Source organism: Alligator mississippiensis, chromosome 5, assembly GCF_030867095.1.
Source record: "Alligator mississippiensis isolate rAllMis1 chromosome 5, rAllMis1, whole genome shotgun sequence".
NCBI classification, from domain to species: domain Eukaryota; kingdom Metazoa; phylum Chordata; order Crocodylia; family Alligatoridae; genus Alligator; species Alligator mississippiensis.
The window spans coordinates 153,914,608-153,932,704 of record NC_081828.1 but is presented as its reverse complement, the minus strand read 5'-3'; the positions used below and the strand labels follow the sequence as shown (position 1 = coordinate 153,932,704).

General features: G+C 43.7%; 1 protein-coding gene across 2 annotated transcripts in view; it reads left to right on the top strand.

Annotated features, from left to right (window-relative positions):
• Positions 1-268: 268 nt before the first annotated feature.
• Positions 269-18,097, top strand: part of PLEKHA8 (pleckstrin homology domain containing A8) — a 45,988-nt gene continuing 28,159 nt past the window's right edge. The window contains exons 1-4 of one of the 2 annotated variants that reach the window (XM_014603125.3): positions 269-450; positions 14,387-14,503; positions 15,397-15,552; positions 17,136-17,260. In XM_014603125.3, the coding sequence (XP_014458611.1) occupies positions 411-450; positions 14,387-14,503; positions 15,397-15,552; positions 17,136-17,260 (438 nt within the window). In that variant the 5' untranslated portion in view covers positions 269-410. Of the gene's footprint in view, positions 451-14,386; positions 14,504-15,396; positions 15,732-17,135; positions 17,261-18,097 lie in introns of those variants that run through there. The other variant, XM_059728881.1, reaches the window with a different exon arrangement.

Sequence of the window (18,097 nt, the reverse complement as noted above, 5' to 3'; positions counted from 1 at the left end):
CAGTGCCCGGCGGCGCGCGGCCAATAGGCTGGGCCACGTCGGAGTTCCCGGAAGAGAACGTTCGCACGCCGCCAAACCCCGCGGAACTTCGGCACAATGGACCCGGCTTCTGCGCGCGGCCTCCTCATTGGCTCGGCCCGCGGCGGCCCGCTGTCACGTGGCTTGCGATTCCGAGACAAACTTACGCTGTCAGGGGAGGGTGGAGAGGCGTGGGGTTCTTTCAGTTTACGCTGGCGGCGTAGCGCGGTGCAGCTCAGGAGGCCGGCACCGGGGAGGCGGGTCTTGGAGCCGCCCCAGGATGGCCCCGGGCGCGGGGCGGCGGCGGGGCGCGGCGGTGTAGACAGAGGCTGCTGGCGGCGCGGGGGGCGGCCTGGGCCCCGGCGCGGCTGGATGGGGGGGCCGTGCTCGCCATGGAGGGGGTGCTGTACAAGTGGACCAACTACCTGAGCGGTGAGTCGCTCGGCCATGCCGTCTCCCGGCCCAGGTCCTGGGGTTGCTTCCTTTGCCATTGGTGGGCGGCTTGTGCCTGCTCCGGATGCATCTAAGGCTCCTGGCACACGTTACATGTGTAACGTGCTTGGCTGGCGAGCGGCGCAATAAATGGGCACCGGCCTGTCTGCCAGTTGTTCTCGTGCCCTCAAAATGTCCCTCCAGCTGCCCCAAGGAGCCAACCGCCTACTGAGCGGGGGCTGGGGAATGCCCAACAGCTCTAGAGCCAGTTTTGATCCAGCCGGGTGGCAGGGCTGGTGCTGAGCTCACCTGGAAAGGTGCGTCTCTACCTGGACTTTGTGCCGGCATCTGTTTGCCTGGCATTTGAGGGAGCCAAGGATCAGGGTGCCCAGCTTGTCCTGCTAGTCCAGGGGTTTTCCACCTCGTCAGACTAGAGGCGCCATTGGGAAATGCTGGTGCTTAAGTCCCCCCACCCCCTTTTTTTTTTTTCTTTTGGTGACAGGGAAAATCACAGAGCAGTTCCTCCATTGCACAGAATTCAGGAAGCCCATAGCAGCTCAGGAGGGGTTTAGCCCTGTGGATGGATCCCTGTTTGAAGTCTCTGGGTTTATCTTGTGAATGGGGTTGGCACACCTGCCCATGCTAATGTTGTGCGGCACCTCAGGGCACCATGGATAGGATCTCGGAGCAGCCCAGGGGGCACCCTCAGTTGAGAATCGCTGCACTTGTTGATAGGACTCGGCAGGCTGAGCATGTCATACCTTTAGTGCCAACTACTCTATGTATCTTAAACAAGTTAGGGAAGAATGAACTATCGTTTGTTGCTCCTTGAGCATTTTAACTTATTTTATTTTTTAAATGAATGCTGAGATATATGTTGTACCCAGGTATTCCCCAAATCTCAGTCTTCCATGAAAGTCCCGAACTTCTTAAGGTTTACAAGAAGCGACGATTTGGGAGCATGTAGGTGAAGGGCGAAATAGGGAATGTCCTGATGCATCCAGACCTATGTTGGGATTTCTCAAGTGTTCCTGTACAAAAACACATGGATTTTTATTGCAGGCTTCAAGCAGCTGTTCTTGGTCACTGTGTTTGCAGTGGAATTTTGAGGCGTGCATCTAAAACGTTCACTGCATCTGACAAGATCCAGCTGTTGGATGAGTAGTTTTATATTGCTCTCATACTGGAAAGCATCACAATTTGGACTTTTTGGACTAAGCAGCTCTGTGATAGGAGGAGCTGTTTATGTTGGTCCCCAAATTGCACTATCAACAAAGGTCAGCGTTATCAGGCTCCAAGTGTTGGATGTGGTACTTCATGGCCTATTGTGCTATGATGCATACAGTCAGAAGTTTTGCAGCTGCATCTCTTTACTAGTTGGTTGGTAGGTTTTTGGAATTTGGGATTTAAACAAAGGAAAATAAAACAAAAGCTTGTATCTGGGGTTGAATACGTGTTATTACAGTGCTGCTACAAAAACAGTAATGTGGTCTGTATTGCTGGTGCCCTTGTAGATGTTACATGTTTTCTCTATTCAGATTTTTTGCGGTTTGGGTTAAGAATTGGCAGTTGAAAAACAATATTTTTCTAGTTCTGTGAAGTCTGGATATGTCAGGGGTACAGATATAAAAAGGAGCAGCCGCGCTTGTTTGTACAACTTGAACCTGAAAATTGCTATGCAAAAAGGCTAAAACTTCCAATAATGCAGTTAATGCTAAGGTTTTTGCATTTATTGCCTTCTAGAACACATTACAGTTCGGATTTTTTTGAGTAGTGGGAGCAAGCAGCATGTGCTTTCTTTTCATGGCTTCAACTTTCATAGTATCATAGTGCTTAGGGTCGGGAGGGACCTAAACAGATCATCAGGTCTGACCCTCAAACTTTGAGGAATGGGGGCCAAAGTTTGCATGAACTGAGGTGCCAGATTTGGGGACTTTTGGTGTTTACGCACTGGGATGCAAAATGGTAGAATATTTTGGTGCAGTAAAACCTTGACTTGTCCCCTATTTTGATGGTAATATTTTGGGCCACAAACTTGTGGGCTCTGTGAGTTTTCATTTAGATATAGCTTGTACTTTCCACTAATTTTTTTTAAGCCGCTCACTGGAATATATCTTGAACAAAATCTTTCCCCTTAAAGTGGGGAGATGCACTGAAAGCATCGGCGGCATGATTGCGAAATGAGGGATTTTTTTTCTCCGGATGAGTAAAAGCTATAATGTCTAAGCACCAGATTGGTCAGTGCAGATTTTTGTGATGCTAGTAGGATTCTCTTTTGGTATAGCCACTGAAACCTGGCACCACTACTGAATTTCACAGATGTCTCATTCACAGAGCCTCTTTTGCTGTGTTAAGGTATAAAATTTTGAAGGGAGGAAGTATGTCTGTTCTATGTTTGTGAAGTGCTTTGTAAATTTACAGTACCTTTGACATACTTTCTTTCCTTTTTCTGAAACAATGTACAAGGGTTATAATGTGTCAAGCAAACAAAAAGGAGTTCCTGCCCCGAAAAACCTTATGCGATAAAGATACATGATAATACTGAACAAACAAGAAGTGAGGTATGGTGTTTTGCCTATAAGAGGAAAAGTCAAACTGATGTAAGACCTAGGACAATTGCCTTTCACAGATCTATAGAAATTGGAAAAGGAAGAAATCTATCAAATTATCCACAGTAATTAACTCTGTTGTCCTCTCTTGCATGCGTGTTCAAATGCTTTATCTAAATTAGGTCTCTACTGTACAGGGTGCGTTTTGAACAAAATGTGTGTAAAACATGATGATCTAAATGTGGCCAGGTATCTTAAATATTCTTCTGATTCCAGCAAGATCCAATCTTTTTTTTTTTTTTTTTTTTCATGTGATCAGAGGGTAAGATAAGATGATCATGACAACAGCAAGATTATTTCAAACATTTGTAAAGAAGCAGCTTGCCTTCATTTTCTGTCATAAAGTATAGAATGGAATCAGCTAGAGTCACACTTCTCAAGGATTAATGTTTTCCACTTTGTCCTGTCACTGACATCATCAGAAGTGAGGAAAAATGCATTGAGATGTTTTACCAAAGTCCTAAGCAGTTGTGCCTCCTGTTCTTCCCCTGGAAACTTTTCCCCAGTATGCATTCAGTTTAATCTAAGCTCGTTCAAAAGACATTGGTGCAGGTATAATGGATGCATTTACAAAAATAACGCAAGAAAAGTGTCACCTGCACACTCAAATAGTCAGGTTGACTCTTAAACAGGCATAGATGCTGCATAATTACAAAGTGGGTGGGTTCTTTTGTCTATAGTAGGTGCACGTAGTCTGATACTGCTTCTTTCTTCTCTTCACCAGCCAATCTGGTTCAGACCTGAAGGCAGTGGGGAAGTCCTTTGTATTTACATAAATTCTTTTTACTTCTTTAAGCTCTTAATTCTTAAGCATACTCTTCTGAGGCCACAATGTGAGTATATAATTTGACCTTGATAGATCCCATCCTATACTGAAACTACTGAACTGTACCTTTCTGTCGAATGTGAGTGTAGTCCAGTAAATGGCTGTTGAGATTTTTGCGGCCTTCTGATGCCAAATTGACACTAGAATGACAAGTCAGGGCACCTTTTACACTGGCAGATGCTTGTGTACCTTAGATAAAATTGGAGAATTATGATGAAATACACCTTAGTGTTGCTCCATTTGCTTTGGAAACTGTTTTACATATCTGGCTTAGAGAGCCATGGCCCAGTATTTGAGTTTAAATAAACCTACTACCTTGGATATTTTTTTCCTAGTTTTCAGAGAATGACTTGTAAAAATACTCTGCATGATTGCATTGGGGTTCAAGGATAAGCATGTTACCCTTGTCTCTCTGTCTTTTGTATTCTGATTTCTCTCTCTATCGTTATACTCTGCTTTCCACATTTCCTTTTACAGCATCTGATTAAATGAGCGTCACCTCACAAAAGCATGTGCTATACATACTTACATATAATACACACATACTGTATTTACTTGAATCCAAAATGAAATTCCCTCCACCCCCCAGGCTTACTGGGGGGTGAAGGGAGGAGTCTTATCTTAGATTTGAAAAGTGGCCTGGAGAAGGCAATGGTTGAGGTCTGGCTTCTATCCCAGGCTGCCTGCCCTGAGCTGTGATGGCTCATTTGGTGGGGAAGGGGCATGGGGGAGACTGTGGAGTAGCTGTAGGGAGAGCAAGAGTGATCAAGATCTGTGGTTCAGGAGCACAGGGGACACCATGCAGCCTGACCACACACCCTGTCTGCAGTGACCCCAGCCTCTTCTCCTCTCCCCTCCCTCCCCCCCCCCCCCCCCCCCACACACACACACACACATTCTGCCCTGGCTCTGGTCACTCTAACCTTGACCTGGCTGGGCTAGGAGCTGCTGACCACCCAGAACTGAAGCAGAGCTGCTGCAAAAGGTAAGTTGGGGGGGGGGGGAAATTTGGAGGGTAGGTAGCAGGGATCAGGCACAAGCATTGTGGACAAGGGGTGGGGTGGCAGCCTGCAGGGATAGCAGGGCAGGCATGGGGAGAAGTGGGTGGGGGAGGCAGGGTGTTGGGGGATAGGCACAGGCATGGAGGGGCAAGTGGCAGGGGAGACCACAGCATGGCAAGTGGAGGGGGCAACAACAAATATAAGACAACTTTTTCCTAATTAGTTTTTATACGTGGAAAATTATAAATGATTCAAGTAAATACAGTATAGATCTACTTTGGTCAGTCTAAGGTACAAATTTGCCTTCTACTTGCCTTCAGACTAACACAGCTACATTTCTAAATTACCTCTGACAGAGCAAACAGTGCATAGAGAAATCCCTGATGAATATAAGGAACACAGTCCTTCATTTCACATGTAGCAGTTTGCTACTAAAGATTTTTTTTTCCTATCCCAATTAAGTTAAATGCACATCTTCAAAATGAGTATCATTTTACTTGAAGTCAACTTGCCAGAGGCAGAATTCTAATGGCTCTTTAGAAGGAATATATCAGATCTTGATTTAAAGACTAAAAGCATCAGAGAAATTGGAGATGGGGTGAAGGAAATACTGATTACATTGTTCTGTCCGTGAATGAGTTCAACACCATCTTTTAAGTGTTGCAATAAAGTGACTTTGACCATTTTCCCTAGGAAAATTAGGCTGCTGTCCAGTGGTTACTGGTTAATGCTTTTCTTGGTATTCTTAATTTTACTAAATTGAAACTCACCTATAACAACCATAAATAATTGTTCTTATTTAACAAGTCACACCCTTCAGAGTCATGCTGTAGTTATTTGCACTATATCACACCATACCTAGCTCTTTCAGTTCTTCGTTATGAGTCATACACTAATAACTTTCATTGCTATTCTCTGAATTCCTTTTGGTTTGTCTATAAATAATTCCAAGAACTGTCACTGAACAGTACATTTTAGGCTACATATAAGGCCCCAAATCATTTTTGTGTCCAATTCCCCTATATGATTCTGCAAATTTCTATTGTTTTAATTTTTTTTTTTTTAACTTAATCATGAAAGCTATAAAGGCTTTCTTGGTAGATTCTGTAAATACTTAGGCTCTCACAAAAGCATCCTCATATTTTTGGGAGGTGAACTTAAGAAACCTAGAGCCCTCTTTTTTTCTCGGAGCTGCTGAGCATGCACAACTCCAGTTGACTGCAGATTGTGAAAATCAACCTTTCTTCTTTCCAAAAATGGAGGCACCCATACTTGGAACCTTTAGTCTTGCTGAATAAATCCATTCTCTTCCTCTCGCAAATCTCCTTTTAAGCCACATTTGCTTTTGTCCAAGGTCCGATACAACAAAGTGGAGGTGGCTTTGGGGGAGTGGGATACAGGCAGCTGAAATTTCTATTTCTTAAGGTGTTAGGCATGGCTAATCTCAGTGATAATAGCCACTGTCAGAGACCAAATACTAGAGGATTATCTCACTCAGTATGATACTTCCATTGATCAACCAGTTTTTTCCAGGGTCTGCGTATTCTGACTAGGGTTGTTTTTTTTTCCAATTCATAGTTTGAGGGGGGTTTTTCATGCAGCATCTTTATATTGGCTTAAAGCAGGGGTGTCAAATTAGAATCATAGAAAATTAGGGTTGGAAGGGACTTCAGGAGGTCATCTAGGTCAACCCCCTGCTCAAAGCAGGACCATCCCCAACTAGATCATCCCAGCCAAAGCTTTGTCTAGCTGGGTTTTAAAAACTTCTAAGGATGAAGGTTTTCTGGGTAACCTGTTCTAGTGTTTTACTACCCCTTCTGTGAGAGAACTTTTCCTAATATCTACCCTAACCTTCCCTTGCTGCAACTTGAGACCACTGCTCCTTGTTCTGTGATCTGCCACCGCTGAGAACAGTCTAGCTCCATCCTCTTTTGAACCCCCCTTCATGTAGTTGAAGCCTGCTATTAAATTGCTTCCATCTCCTCTTCTCTACACTAAATAAAGCCAGTTCCCTGTCCCAGCCCCTCACCATTTTTGTTGCCCTCCACTGGACTCTGTCAAATTTGTCCAAATCTTTTCTGTAGTGAGGGCCCCAAAACTGAACACAGTACTCCAGATGTGGCCTAAGCAGTGCAGAACAGAGGGGAATAATCACTTCGCTTGACTTGCTGGCAGCACTCCTACCAATAAAGCTCAGTATGCCGTTAGCCTTCTTTGTAACAAGGGCAGGCTGTTAGCTCATATTTAGCTTATTATCCACTGTAACCCCCATGTCTATTTCTGCAGAGCTGCTGCCCAGCCAGTTAGCCCCCCGCCTGTAGTGGTGCATGAAATTGTTCCATCCTAAGTGCAGGACTTTGCCCTTGTCCTTGTTGAACCTCAGGAGATTCCTTTTGGTCCAATCCTCCAATTTGTCTAAGTCACTGAATCCTAGCCCTACCCTCCAGCATATCTACTACTCTCCGCAGCTTGGTGTCATCTGCCGACTTGCTGAGGGTACGCTCTGTGCTGTCTTCCAAGTCAATGAAGACATTGAACAAAATTGGCCCCAGGACCGATCCCTTGATACCGGCTGCCAACTAGACATCGATCCATTGATTACTACCCTCTGAGCCCAATGCTCCAGCCAATTTCTTATCCACCTTACAGTCCATTCACCCAGCCCGTACTTCCTTAGCCTGCCTGCAACAATGTTGTGGGAGACCATATCAAAAATGTTGCTAAAACCAAGGTGTATCACATCTACTGGTCTCCCCACATCTACAAAGCTAGTCACCTTGTCATAGAAGGCAACTGGGTTGGCCAGGCATGACTTGTCCTTGGTGAATCAATGCTGACTGTTCCTAATCACATTTTTCTCCTGCAAGTGCTTAGCAGTGGAGTCCTTCGAGGATCTGTTCCATGATTTTTCCAGGGACTGAGGTGAGGCTGTAGTTCCATGGATCTTCCTTTTTCACTTTCTTCAATATGGGGACTATATTTGCCCTTTTCCAATCATCTGGGACCTGATTGTCATGAGTTTTGAAACATTATGTCCAGTGACTCTGCAATCACATCAGCCAACTCTCTCAGCACCTTCGGTTGCATCCTGTCCAGCCCCATGGACTTGTACATGTCCAGCTTTCCTAAATAGACCCTAACCTGTTCTTTCACCACTGTTGTCTGCTCACCTCCTCCCCAAACTGTGCTGACCAATGCAGTAGTCTGGGAGCTGACCTTACCTGTGAAGACTGAAGTGAAGAAGGCATTTAGCACTTCAGCCTTTTCTGCATCCTCTGTCACAAGCTTTCCTCCCCCATTTAGTAAGGGACCCACACTTTCCCTGATCATCTTCTTGCTACCAACATACTTGTAGAAACCCTTCTTGTTACCCTTCACATCCCTTGCTAGCTGCAACTCCAAAATACATCCAGCCCCATCACCAGGGCAGCCCATAGGCTGGATTGGACCTGAGCCTTCCTGCTCCCTCCCTTCCCCCACCCCCCTGCCACATTTAGGGTTTGTGGTCCCAGGTCCAGCCCGCACACCATGTGCAGAATGTGCTAGCCCTGCTCTGATCTTAAAAAACAGAGCTGGGGGGTGGGAGTCACTTCATCAGGACAGTGACAGAAAGTGATTTAAACCAGCTGAAACTGGTTTTCATTAGGTAAACCTTCCAGAAACTATGACAATAATCATAAAACATAGAAGTACTGTCTAGCTGTTGCTATAGAAGCCATCAAAATAGGAAATTAAAGTACAACTGTAATGTGAAGAGTTTTGTCCATGACCATGAAAAAAAATGAATAAAAACAGTGAGGAAGTGGAAGACCATGGGTGCCTATACACGTGCTGTCATGCAGTCTGATTAGAAAGTGTTCTGATTAGAACGTGTTGGAGCAGACTTGATTAATCTGCTAATTAGAACGTTCCAGCATGCTGCAGTGTCTCGTGTATTTAGCATCCTGCATTTCAAAATGGCAATGGGCAATTTAACTTAAGCTTGTTGAACAAGCTTTAATTGAAGCGCCCCCACAGCCATTTTGAAATGCAGGATGCTGAATACACAAGGCACTGTGACTTTTTAATTAGAGCAGCTCCTGAGAGCCACTGCAACTAAAATGCCCCACCCCAACCCCGCAGCATGTGACTGGGCACCCCATGACTTCCGTAAGCCATGGTTGTATGTCTTGCTTCATGAACCATCTGGAAAATGACACATCCAACTGTAAAGCCTTTTGTTTAGTCAAGTGATAGAGGTTCAGAACTACTTCCAAAATAACCAGGCTGCAAAAGGCCACCCTAACAGCTGTAAGGGACCTGCTATAGAAACAAGACAGAACAGCCAAGTGGCATGCCTTGAATCTTTTCTGAAAAATGAAGCGGTTTACATGGAAAATTGTAGACAAACGCAAAGCAGTGTTTTGGTCAGTATCATCAGAATTATCAGCAACATTCAGCTGCACAAAGAGGCAAAATGCCAGTGTCTGCAACTAAAACCAACAGCAGTTGCTTTTGACCAAATTTCATAGCAAGCACAACAGAATTGCGGATGAGTGGCTGTTTACTACACGGATATACATATCATGAAGATCTGAAGGTCATGAAGATCATGAAACCATATGCAAAGCTGATCAAGTCTAAATTTAATGATTGCATGACACCCCCCGCAGCTCCAGTGCTAGCCTGCATGCCTCATTCATAATATGTAGACGTACATGCAGAATAACAAGTTACTTGACAGTGGGTTTTGCCAGAAATTCATCCTAACCTTTTTTGTTCCTGGTAATTCAGTTCTAAGTACATGAGAGCCTCTGAGAGAACAATTTTAGTTACTGTATATGAGGATGAACATAAAGCCATCAATATGATGGTCTTCACTGGGGGGGAGGGGGGAAGAGGTGTGTAGAATAAAAGAACTTTAAGTTTGAAGTTTATTAAATTTACGACTCACCTGAAAGTATGCATAGTGCTATCCACTTCAGTAGAAAAAAATCAGGAAAACTCTAGATTCGTTTAGAATAAACTAAGAAATGGGTTAGAAGTACAGAAAGTTAGAATGCCAAAGTAAGTGTAAAAGAGCCAGCTAAATCAGAATGTTTACTTTTCGTAAGTTATGTATTTAAGAATACCACAAGTAGAATTTCTTTTTTTTTTTTTTCAAAGTTTAAAATTATATATATTTTTAAATTATCATCAGGTTTTTACCTTAATTTTACTTTTCAGTGTTTTGATTTGAATGGAGTATGTGCTGCCTGTGGAGCCTGTGCCAGGTCCCAGACTGGCTGCAGATTCAGTGCATGGGGCCAGTCTGATGCAGGTGCCATGTGCAGTGCCCACCTCAGACCGTGCCATAAGCAGCATACAAGGTCATGGCCAGGGTATGCCACATGTGGTGCACCAGTTTACAATCCCCAGACAGCACTGCGGGCCAAATGATAAGGTTCAGCAGCCCATATTTTTTGACACTGCTGGGTTTAACCATCAGTTAAAATCATAGGGCTTTTATACACGTACTCCAGGATGTGGGGAAAGGGGGTGGCACTTTAATTAAAGTGCCTGGAGTGTCATGTGTATCAGTATCCCCGTGCTGAAAAATGGCAGCGGATGTGCTTTAACTAAAGGTCATCGAATGAGCATTAGTTAAAGCGCCCCCACGCAGGGACGCTGATATGTGTGAGCCTGCAGTCTGCTGGAGTGCAGTAATTACCACGCTTCAGCAGACTTAATTAACAGTTCCAACATGCTGTAATTACAGCGCGTCAGAGCAGCCTCGCTGCACATGTATAGGCATCTGTAACACTTAAAACTTCCAACCCTGTTAAAAACTCCATTGATGGAGATTTAACAAGTTCCCTAGGTAGTCTATTCCATAGTTTAACTGTTCTGCCAGATGGCAAGTTTTTCCTAATGTCTAACACACGCATTTCTTGCCATGGTTCCCTTGAGTCTTAACCTCTCTAAACTAAACAAACCCAGCCTTTCTGCATAGATCAGGTTTTTGAGACCTCTGATCAATTTGTTGCTCTCCTCTGGACTTTCTCCAGTTGGTCCACACCTTTCTCTAAGTGTAAAGCCCAAAACTAGACATAGAACTCCAAATGAGATGCTACAATGCCATATAAAGTAGGAAGATTCTTTCACCTGTTTTACATATGTTACGTATGGCGCTGTCGGTGGCAGGGGGCATGGCAAATGTCAACTGGTGGTTGGCGACCACCCATAGATGCCATCGGCCATGGCCAGCAGCTATCGCAGACCACCCGCAGATGCCGTTGGTGGCGAGTGGCAACCACCCGCAGGCACTGCTGGCAGTGTCAGCAGTGCCTGTTCACAGGGGGTGCACTGCCACTGTCAGGGGCTGCACGTGCACCTGTGTGCACCCCCCCCCCAGCCCTGGCAGTGAGACCCACACCTGACCCAAAGGGACCCGTGCCCTGCTGTCAGCGCAGAAATGTAGTGGGGCATGTATCCCCTGTGCCGCTGCTGCCGCCCCCCCCATGTTGCCAGTGCGTGTGCCTGGACAGTTGTGTCCCCCCTGCCCCATAGACTTATTTGCTGCCCATTTGTGTGTGCATACACACACGCACATGTGACCCTGCCTCCAAATTGTTCACAACAAAATCTTTTGGTTAGTGGTATCAAAGGCAGGTGACAAATCTAAATTACTTTCAATAGATCCTTCAGTTTTTTTCTCCTGTTAGTTCACTGCAGTGCAGTCGCTTCAGCATCTGCTCCTTATCTAGGCTTAAAATTTGATTGAGGCTAGAGAAATTCAGGCTCTCCAAAAAGTGTCCGAGCTCTCATACTCTTCTGCCCTAGCAATTTAAATGATCGTTTTCCAAAGGTGGACCAGATTGGGCCCTGCATGCTGCTGACTCCTGGCTGGGTCTAGCCCCATGCCAGCCCCAGGACCCTGCAGAGCCGCTGCCTTGCCCTGATTAATGGGATCAGGCTCTGGGGGCTCTGCATCATCCCCCAGCACACAGGGCTGGGGTTGGGTTTGCGGCTGCCCTGCATACCCAATCTAATGTACAGGGCCATGGTCCTGTGGGACTTTCTACAAGCCCATGGGAAGCCATGTGGGCTGGATGAAAGGATGCTGAGGGCCAAATTTGGCCCATGGGCCAAGGGTTTCATTGCATCTAAATCAAGCAAAAGCCACATACAAGCTTCCCAAAAAATTACTGGGACTGTCCCTGCCTCACTGTTGTATCAAAGCCATGGCAGTCTAAACCAGTGATTCTTAACCAAGGTGCTACGGCACTCTAAGGTGCCTTGAGATCTTTTCAAGGGTGCCATGGGATGCCACACAATGCGCCATTACTATCCTGGAAATACCTGAATCATTTTTCCTTTCTTAAGAAGATGGGAAAAGAATAACAATAGTTTTCTATCTCACTAGTTGATCTAAGGATAGACATGCTATTTTTTTTATTTTTTCCTAATTAACTCTCCATGTAGCAGTCATAACTCTGTTCTGAAAATACGTTCTGTATGCTTGTTGGTTCTGTGTAGTGAGAATTGTCATTCTGTATTGGGACCCATCTGCTGGAATGGTAAATCAGTATCTAATTTCGCCAAAGCTTATAACTTTTTGTGGGGAAGGAATAGGTAGCAAAACATCTTATTAAAATTCATTTTAACCAGGCTTTTCCAACTGAGGTAGAGGGAGAGCTGTCTGTATGATGAAGAGTAGATTAGCAGCCTGTCAGTTTACTCGGTTAATATTGTAAGCGACAAAGAACATAACTGAAGATGTTTATGAGAAGCAGTAGGAGCTCCAGTCTGAATTGGAGGTGTATAGTTTGTAGCCGCATTGGTCTAAGGACATAGGCAGACAAGGTTCTTTGGGTAAATCTGATGTCTTTTATTAGACCAACTCAAATCGTTGGGAAAAAAATCTTTCTTTACTATTCATACCATCCAGGAAGAGCACACACCAACTGCAGACGCTTCCTCAGCCTGAGAAAGGGTACTTATACCTGAAAGCTTGCTAAGAGAATTTTTTCCAACTATTTGTGTTGGTCTAATAAAAGATATCAGATTTAGCTAAAGAACCGTGTCGGTCTGAATTAGGAGCATGCCTTGACCATTGGGTGGTGGATTATTTAAGTGGTCATGTACATGCTACCGAGGCTCTGATACAATTAACTGTTACTGTGTGCTGAATTATCACTACCTTATTGCAAGCTGTCTGAAATCAGAAATTCCTTGTAACGTTTCTCTTTTCTCTTACATCTTTAAAAAAAATTGTCGATTTGGCTACCAGGGTCTTTCAAATAAAAAGAGGAGGTTGTCCATAAATAGCAGGCTACCTCAAACTTCAAATGACTTTTACAGTAATTTAGAATACTCTGGAAAACTTTAGAAACTTAAGAAAACTGATATCAGTTTAATTTGCTCTGTTTGTGTGAGGTTGTTTTTTCCCCCTCTTATGAGCTACCATTTGAGCAGACTGACCTGATACTGTAGGAAGGACCCAAAATATGCATCCATGCACTTCTTTTTGCCTGTGGTATCACTGTAAATTTTTGGTAAGTGGATTTTTGTACGTTGGCTGTTAGTGTAGCTTATGCAGCTCTTGTTTGACTGGTGCTTCAGTTTTCTGGAAAAAAAGAAAAGAACAGCTAGAGTATCAACTCTTTGTTATATTTGACTGACCAAATTTATCTTCAGCTTAATATTAATAGAGGAGAATTTCTTCTACTAACTGTTGTCCTCATTTTCTCCTACATCACTGATGTTTTTTCTTTCTATATTGGAAATAAAGGAGATAACTGTTATCATTAGCTCTGTTCTTTTTTTTTTCAAAATGTCTCGAAGTTATAGTTGAGGTCTTAAGGTCAGGCAGCAGCGTGGAAAGAAATGTGGCTTGGGACTGCTGTGATTAAGAAATGGGCAAAGAGATAGATGTGAACCCTCTCCACATTTGACATTGCTGGCGAGAATTTGACAGTGACTTGAGGAAATATTAGTTGCATTGAAAGAAGACTGAACCTTCCTGGAATGGACAAGATTGGAGAAGTTTAGTAGTATTCTCCAAAATTGGCCTTTGAAAATCAAGCATTGCTTTCATTACTTTAAAGGAGTTATTTTTTAATTTCCTTTAATGATAGTATATATTTTTTTCTTCCTCCTTATAAGAAGGGGAGCCCTGGGGCAAGGCTGCCACGGTGATTTTGTGGGGGAGTGAGAAGAAGGGAGTCGGCAGAGAGGTGGGACATTGATTGTGGAAGAGGAGGAACTACTTACTAAGTGTCGCTAACTATCGCATGTCTGACAGCTCAGCAGGATCTTATAACTCCAGCTGGGCTTCAAGAAAGACCTGTAATTGCAGCCATTCCACAAAGGGGGGCCTTTGTAGACATTTGATTTCCATGCACACTTTTAACTGCTCTTTTAACCATCCCAAGCATCTCTTGTTTGGATTCCAGTTGTACAGCTTCCTGGGCTAAAGAAAAGGTAGTTTTTTCTGGAACTTAGATTGCTGAAGAAATGCAATGTTGTTTTTTTTGCAGGCTGGCAGCCTCGATGGTTTCTTCTCTGTGGAGGTATCTTGTCATATTATGACTCTCGGGAAGATGCCTGGAAAGGCTGTAAGGGAAGCATTCAAATGGCTGTGTGTGAAATTCAAGGTAACTAAGGAACAATAGAACCCACTTCTCACTGCTTACTACGATCTGAATGTGCATCATCCTATCTCACTTGAGGCTTGAATTGGCTCTGATGGGATCCCAGGGCTGAGACTGAAAATCAGTCCCCGGCCTGGGATCTCACCAGAGCCAGTTCAAGGTTCTGTTGTGGTGCAGAGGCTGGGAGCGACACCCACACAGCAGAGAAATCAGTTCAAACAAGGGCTGGGGCCAGCTCCTGTGACATGCCAGTGCTCCCCCAGCGTTTGTGCCACATAGGGGCCTTGAACTGACAGGGTGCTAGTGCAGTAGGGGTGGGGGCTGGGACCCAACAAATAGCTTTGTTGACCTCTCTGCCCCCTTCTCATAGTATTATCTCCATGGGGCAGTCCAGTGTTAGCTCAACACAGGTTAGGTAATACAATCTGGAGATACTCTTCACTGGAAAAGGCCTATTTTACTATGCTACAATGGTACTTAGCATGTGCTTAACTACTTGGACTCTAGCAGTTGTAATGGCAGTTAGTATGTGCTAAGTGTAATGGGTAACAATACCTTGAGAAGGACTATAAATCCACAATATAAGAGGTAATCTACGTGAAGGAATAGCATTGTAATTTCTTTGAACCACAGAAAGAAAGGGTCTACTTGACTCTTCCCTTGAGAGTTTCTCTTTCATGGGCTGAAGTATCCTTCCCCCAGAGGCTGTCAGTTTAGTTTGCTAATGTGGACTGCAAAGTGGCAAACTGGGCAGTAACTACTCCTCTATCCTTAAGTCTGAATTCAAATTTTCTTGCTGTTTTTCTGTTGAAGTTTGGGTGAGTAAGAAGAAAATGGATTTTTTCACTCGAGGGGAAGTGTCTAATGCCATGTCTTAAAATGTGTGTTGTTCTTAGTTCATTCTGCAGATAATACTCGGATGGATCTGATTATTCCTGGAGAACAGTGCTTCTATCTGAAAGCAAGAAGTGCAGCTGAGAGACAAAAGTGGTTGGTTGCCCTTGGAACTGCCAAGGCTTGTCTGACAGACAGTAGGACACAGAAAGAAAAAGGCATGGACTTCCCTCTCAGTACTGAGCACTTCTGACCTTCTGGACTATTTACTTGTTGTCTTTCTCCCCATATATATTAGGAGTTATACAACTAGGGATGGTAAAATGTCAGTGTCTGAACCTGGACAACAGGATTTAATCACCTCTGAACATCAGATCACTTGAGGAACCTAAATAGAGTTAAGACATTATCTCTAACAGCATGGGTTCAACAGGTTTGGTCTGGGTTTGACATGTACAAGATATCAAATCCTACATGTCTTTAAGTCTCTTGGGTTTAACTGCCTAGATCTGAGTTGCTTAGATATAGACTCCCTAGTTACTGACACTTCTCTTGTCATTAGGAGCCTGCAGTCCAACTACCTAGGCCCTGCAACCAGTTTCTCAGCCCTTCCTTTCTCTGGCTTCCATTGCTTAAACCCATTCCCTCCAGTCTCTACCTGACTGAATGGGTTCTGTGGTCTCTAGCTGTACCCATCTAGTGCCACATGCCAATTAAGTTAGGAATGCACATGCTTTGAAAATTAATTTTTCTGAGGCACATGCCAGTGCTAAGAGTTCAAGATCTGACTGTGGTCAAGTTTGGCAGCATCTTCTTCCCTCCTGGTGGCTGGTCTCTCTTGATGCTGGCAGGAACCGGTCAGATGGAAATTCTCCTGGTTATAGAATGGTCTTGTTCATGAATTGTAGCATGAGACCCAATGCATGGCCACGCTGAGTTAATATGCCAAACTCCCTTGCTGCTCTGAAGGTGTTAAAGCAGATAAAGTGACATTAGTAAGTCTAGAGTTCTGGCAGCTAATTTGTCTCTTCCTGTGTTAGCTCCTGATAAGGCGAGAAGTGCCACTTCCCCATCCCCACCCAAACCTTTTGTGCTCTTGTTATGCAATGCATTGGGTATGCATTTACCGGTTCTGACTGGCTATGGAGAAAGCAAATTTGCAATGCAATGCAAGTTTCAAACAACAAATGATAAAAAACACAGGGAAATCTATAATGTGATATGCTGTCACAGATAAAATATTAGTGAGATGTTTGCAGAACTTCAGATCCTTTCACTCAACAAAATTAAATTAGCTTACAGGCATTCTGGTCCAGAATTATTACCATGAGATATATTAAGTTGATCTTTCTTTGTCAAAATCTATTTCCATTTTCTTGTATAGTTTACAAGAAAGGATCTATGCCAGCATAATTGACAATATAATTGTTTGTACCTAAGTCTTAACAAATAGGAACATGATGATGTACAAGGACTTAGTACTTGAATAAAGACTTATGATTCAGACATCTTTTACTTGAGACTCTTTGTAGTATGTTTGTGTTTAATATTAACAGCTGAGGTAGAATGCACTATTACTGTGTATGCTGGTTAATTTTCAAGGGACATACTATTCCACCTGTCATAAAATGAATTTATAGCTACCCTAGTTTTAAACATGACACATTGGAACCGATAGGGAGCTTCTTGAAATGGAAACATTAACTGCCCAGGTTAAACTGAATTGAAATTGTATTAACTTTTCAGAACATCTACTGAAAGACTGAGAAAATAAATCCAACTTCTTTTGTTTCATTTTTAGAATTTACTGAAAACACTGAAGCCTTGAAAACCAAAATGTCAGAACTTAGACTGTATTGTGACCTCCTCGTTCAGCAAGTAGATAAAACTAAGGAAGCTAGCATTTCTGGTGTATCGGAAACTGAGGTACAGCCTTGTTTTATATAAAACACTCCTGCGACGTTTTGAACTCTCTAAAATTGCCCTTCCAGCCTCATTGCCTCACAGATTCTGCCCATAATGACATTAGGAAGATTGTAACTCTGCTTTTTTAACATGACACTGACTCCCCTGGTGAATGCATAAAAGACATAGAATATCCTATCCAAGCACTAGATTTTTGTATCATAAAATACCATATTGCCTGTGTTCTGGCGATCAAAACATCTGTTACGCTGGCTAGTACTTGGGTCATCTGCAGTCACTGCGATCAGGATAGCAGTGTCTCAGACCATTTGTTTCTTGATGTCATTGACCTTGTGCATGCTTCATAAAAAGGCAAAATAGAAGTGCATGTCACCTGGCCTTGATTCGCCTGCTCTCCAGCCTCAATTAACATTTTGTTTCAGTCCATTCTGTTCTATTAGCTGGAACCCTGAAAGGTTAAGAGGCAACATAGGGTCACAGTGAAACTAAACTGAACTAAAGGAAGAAACTTGCTGATTATCCTTTATAATGAGGATCAGCATTTTAACCAGTTTGTGTTCTAGAGGTATCTCGTTCCTAGCAGAAGCAGCTGTTGCCATTGAGAACAGCCATCTGATGAAACATGTGCATTTCTCAGTCTGAGGTATATGGAAATGGAAAGATTTTGATGAGCGGTCTTAGTTGGAAAGTAGGGGTGGTGTTGCAGCTTTACCTTCTACGATGCCTCCCAGAAAGCAGTTTGTTTCCAGGGTGCAGAACAAGCAGATTGAGCTTATTGAAACTTAGATGTTAATGCCTAAACTGCTGGAGTAGGCATCCTGGATGAAGCCATTGCTG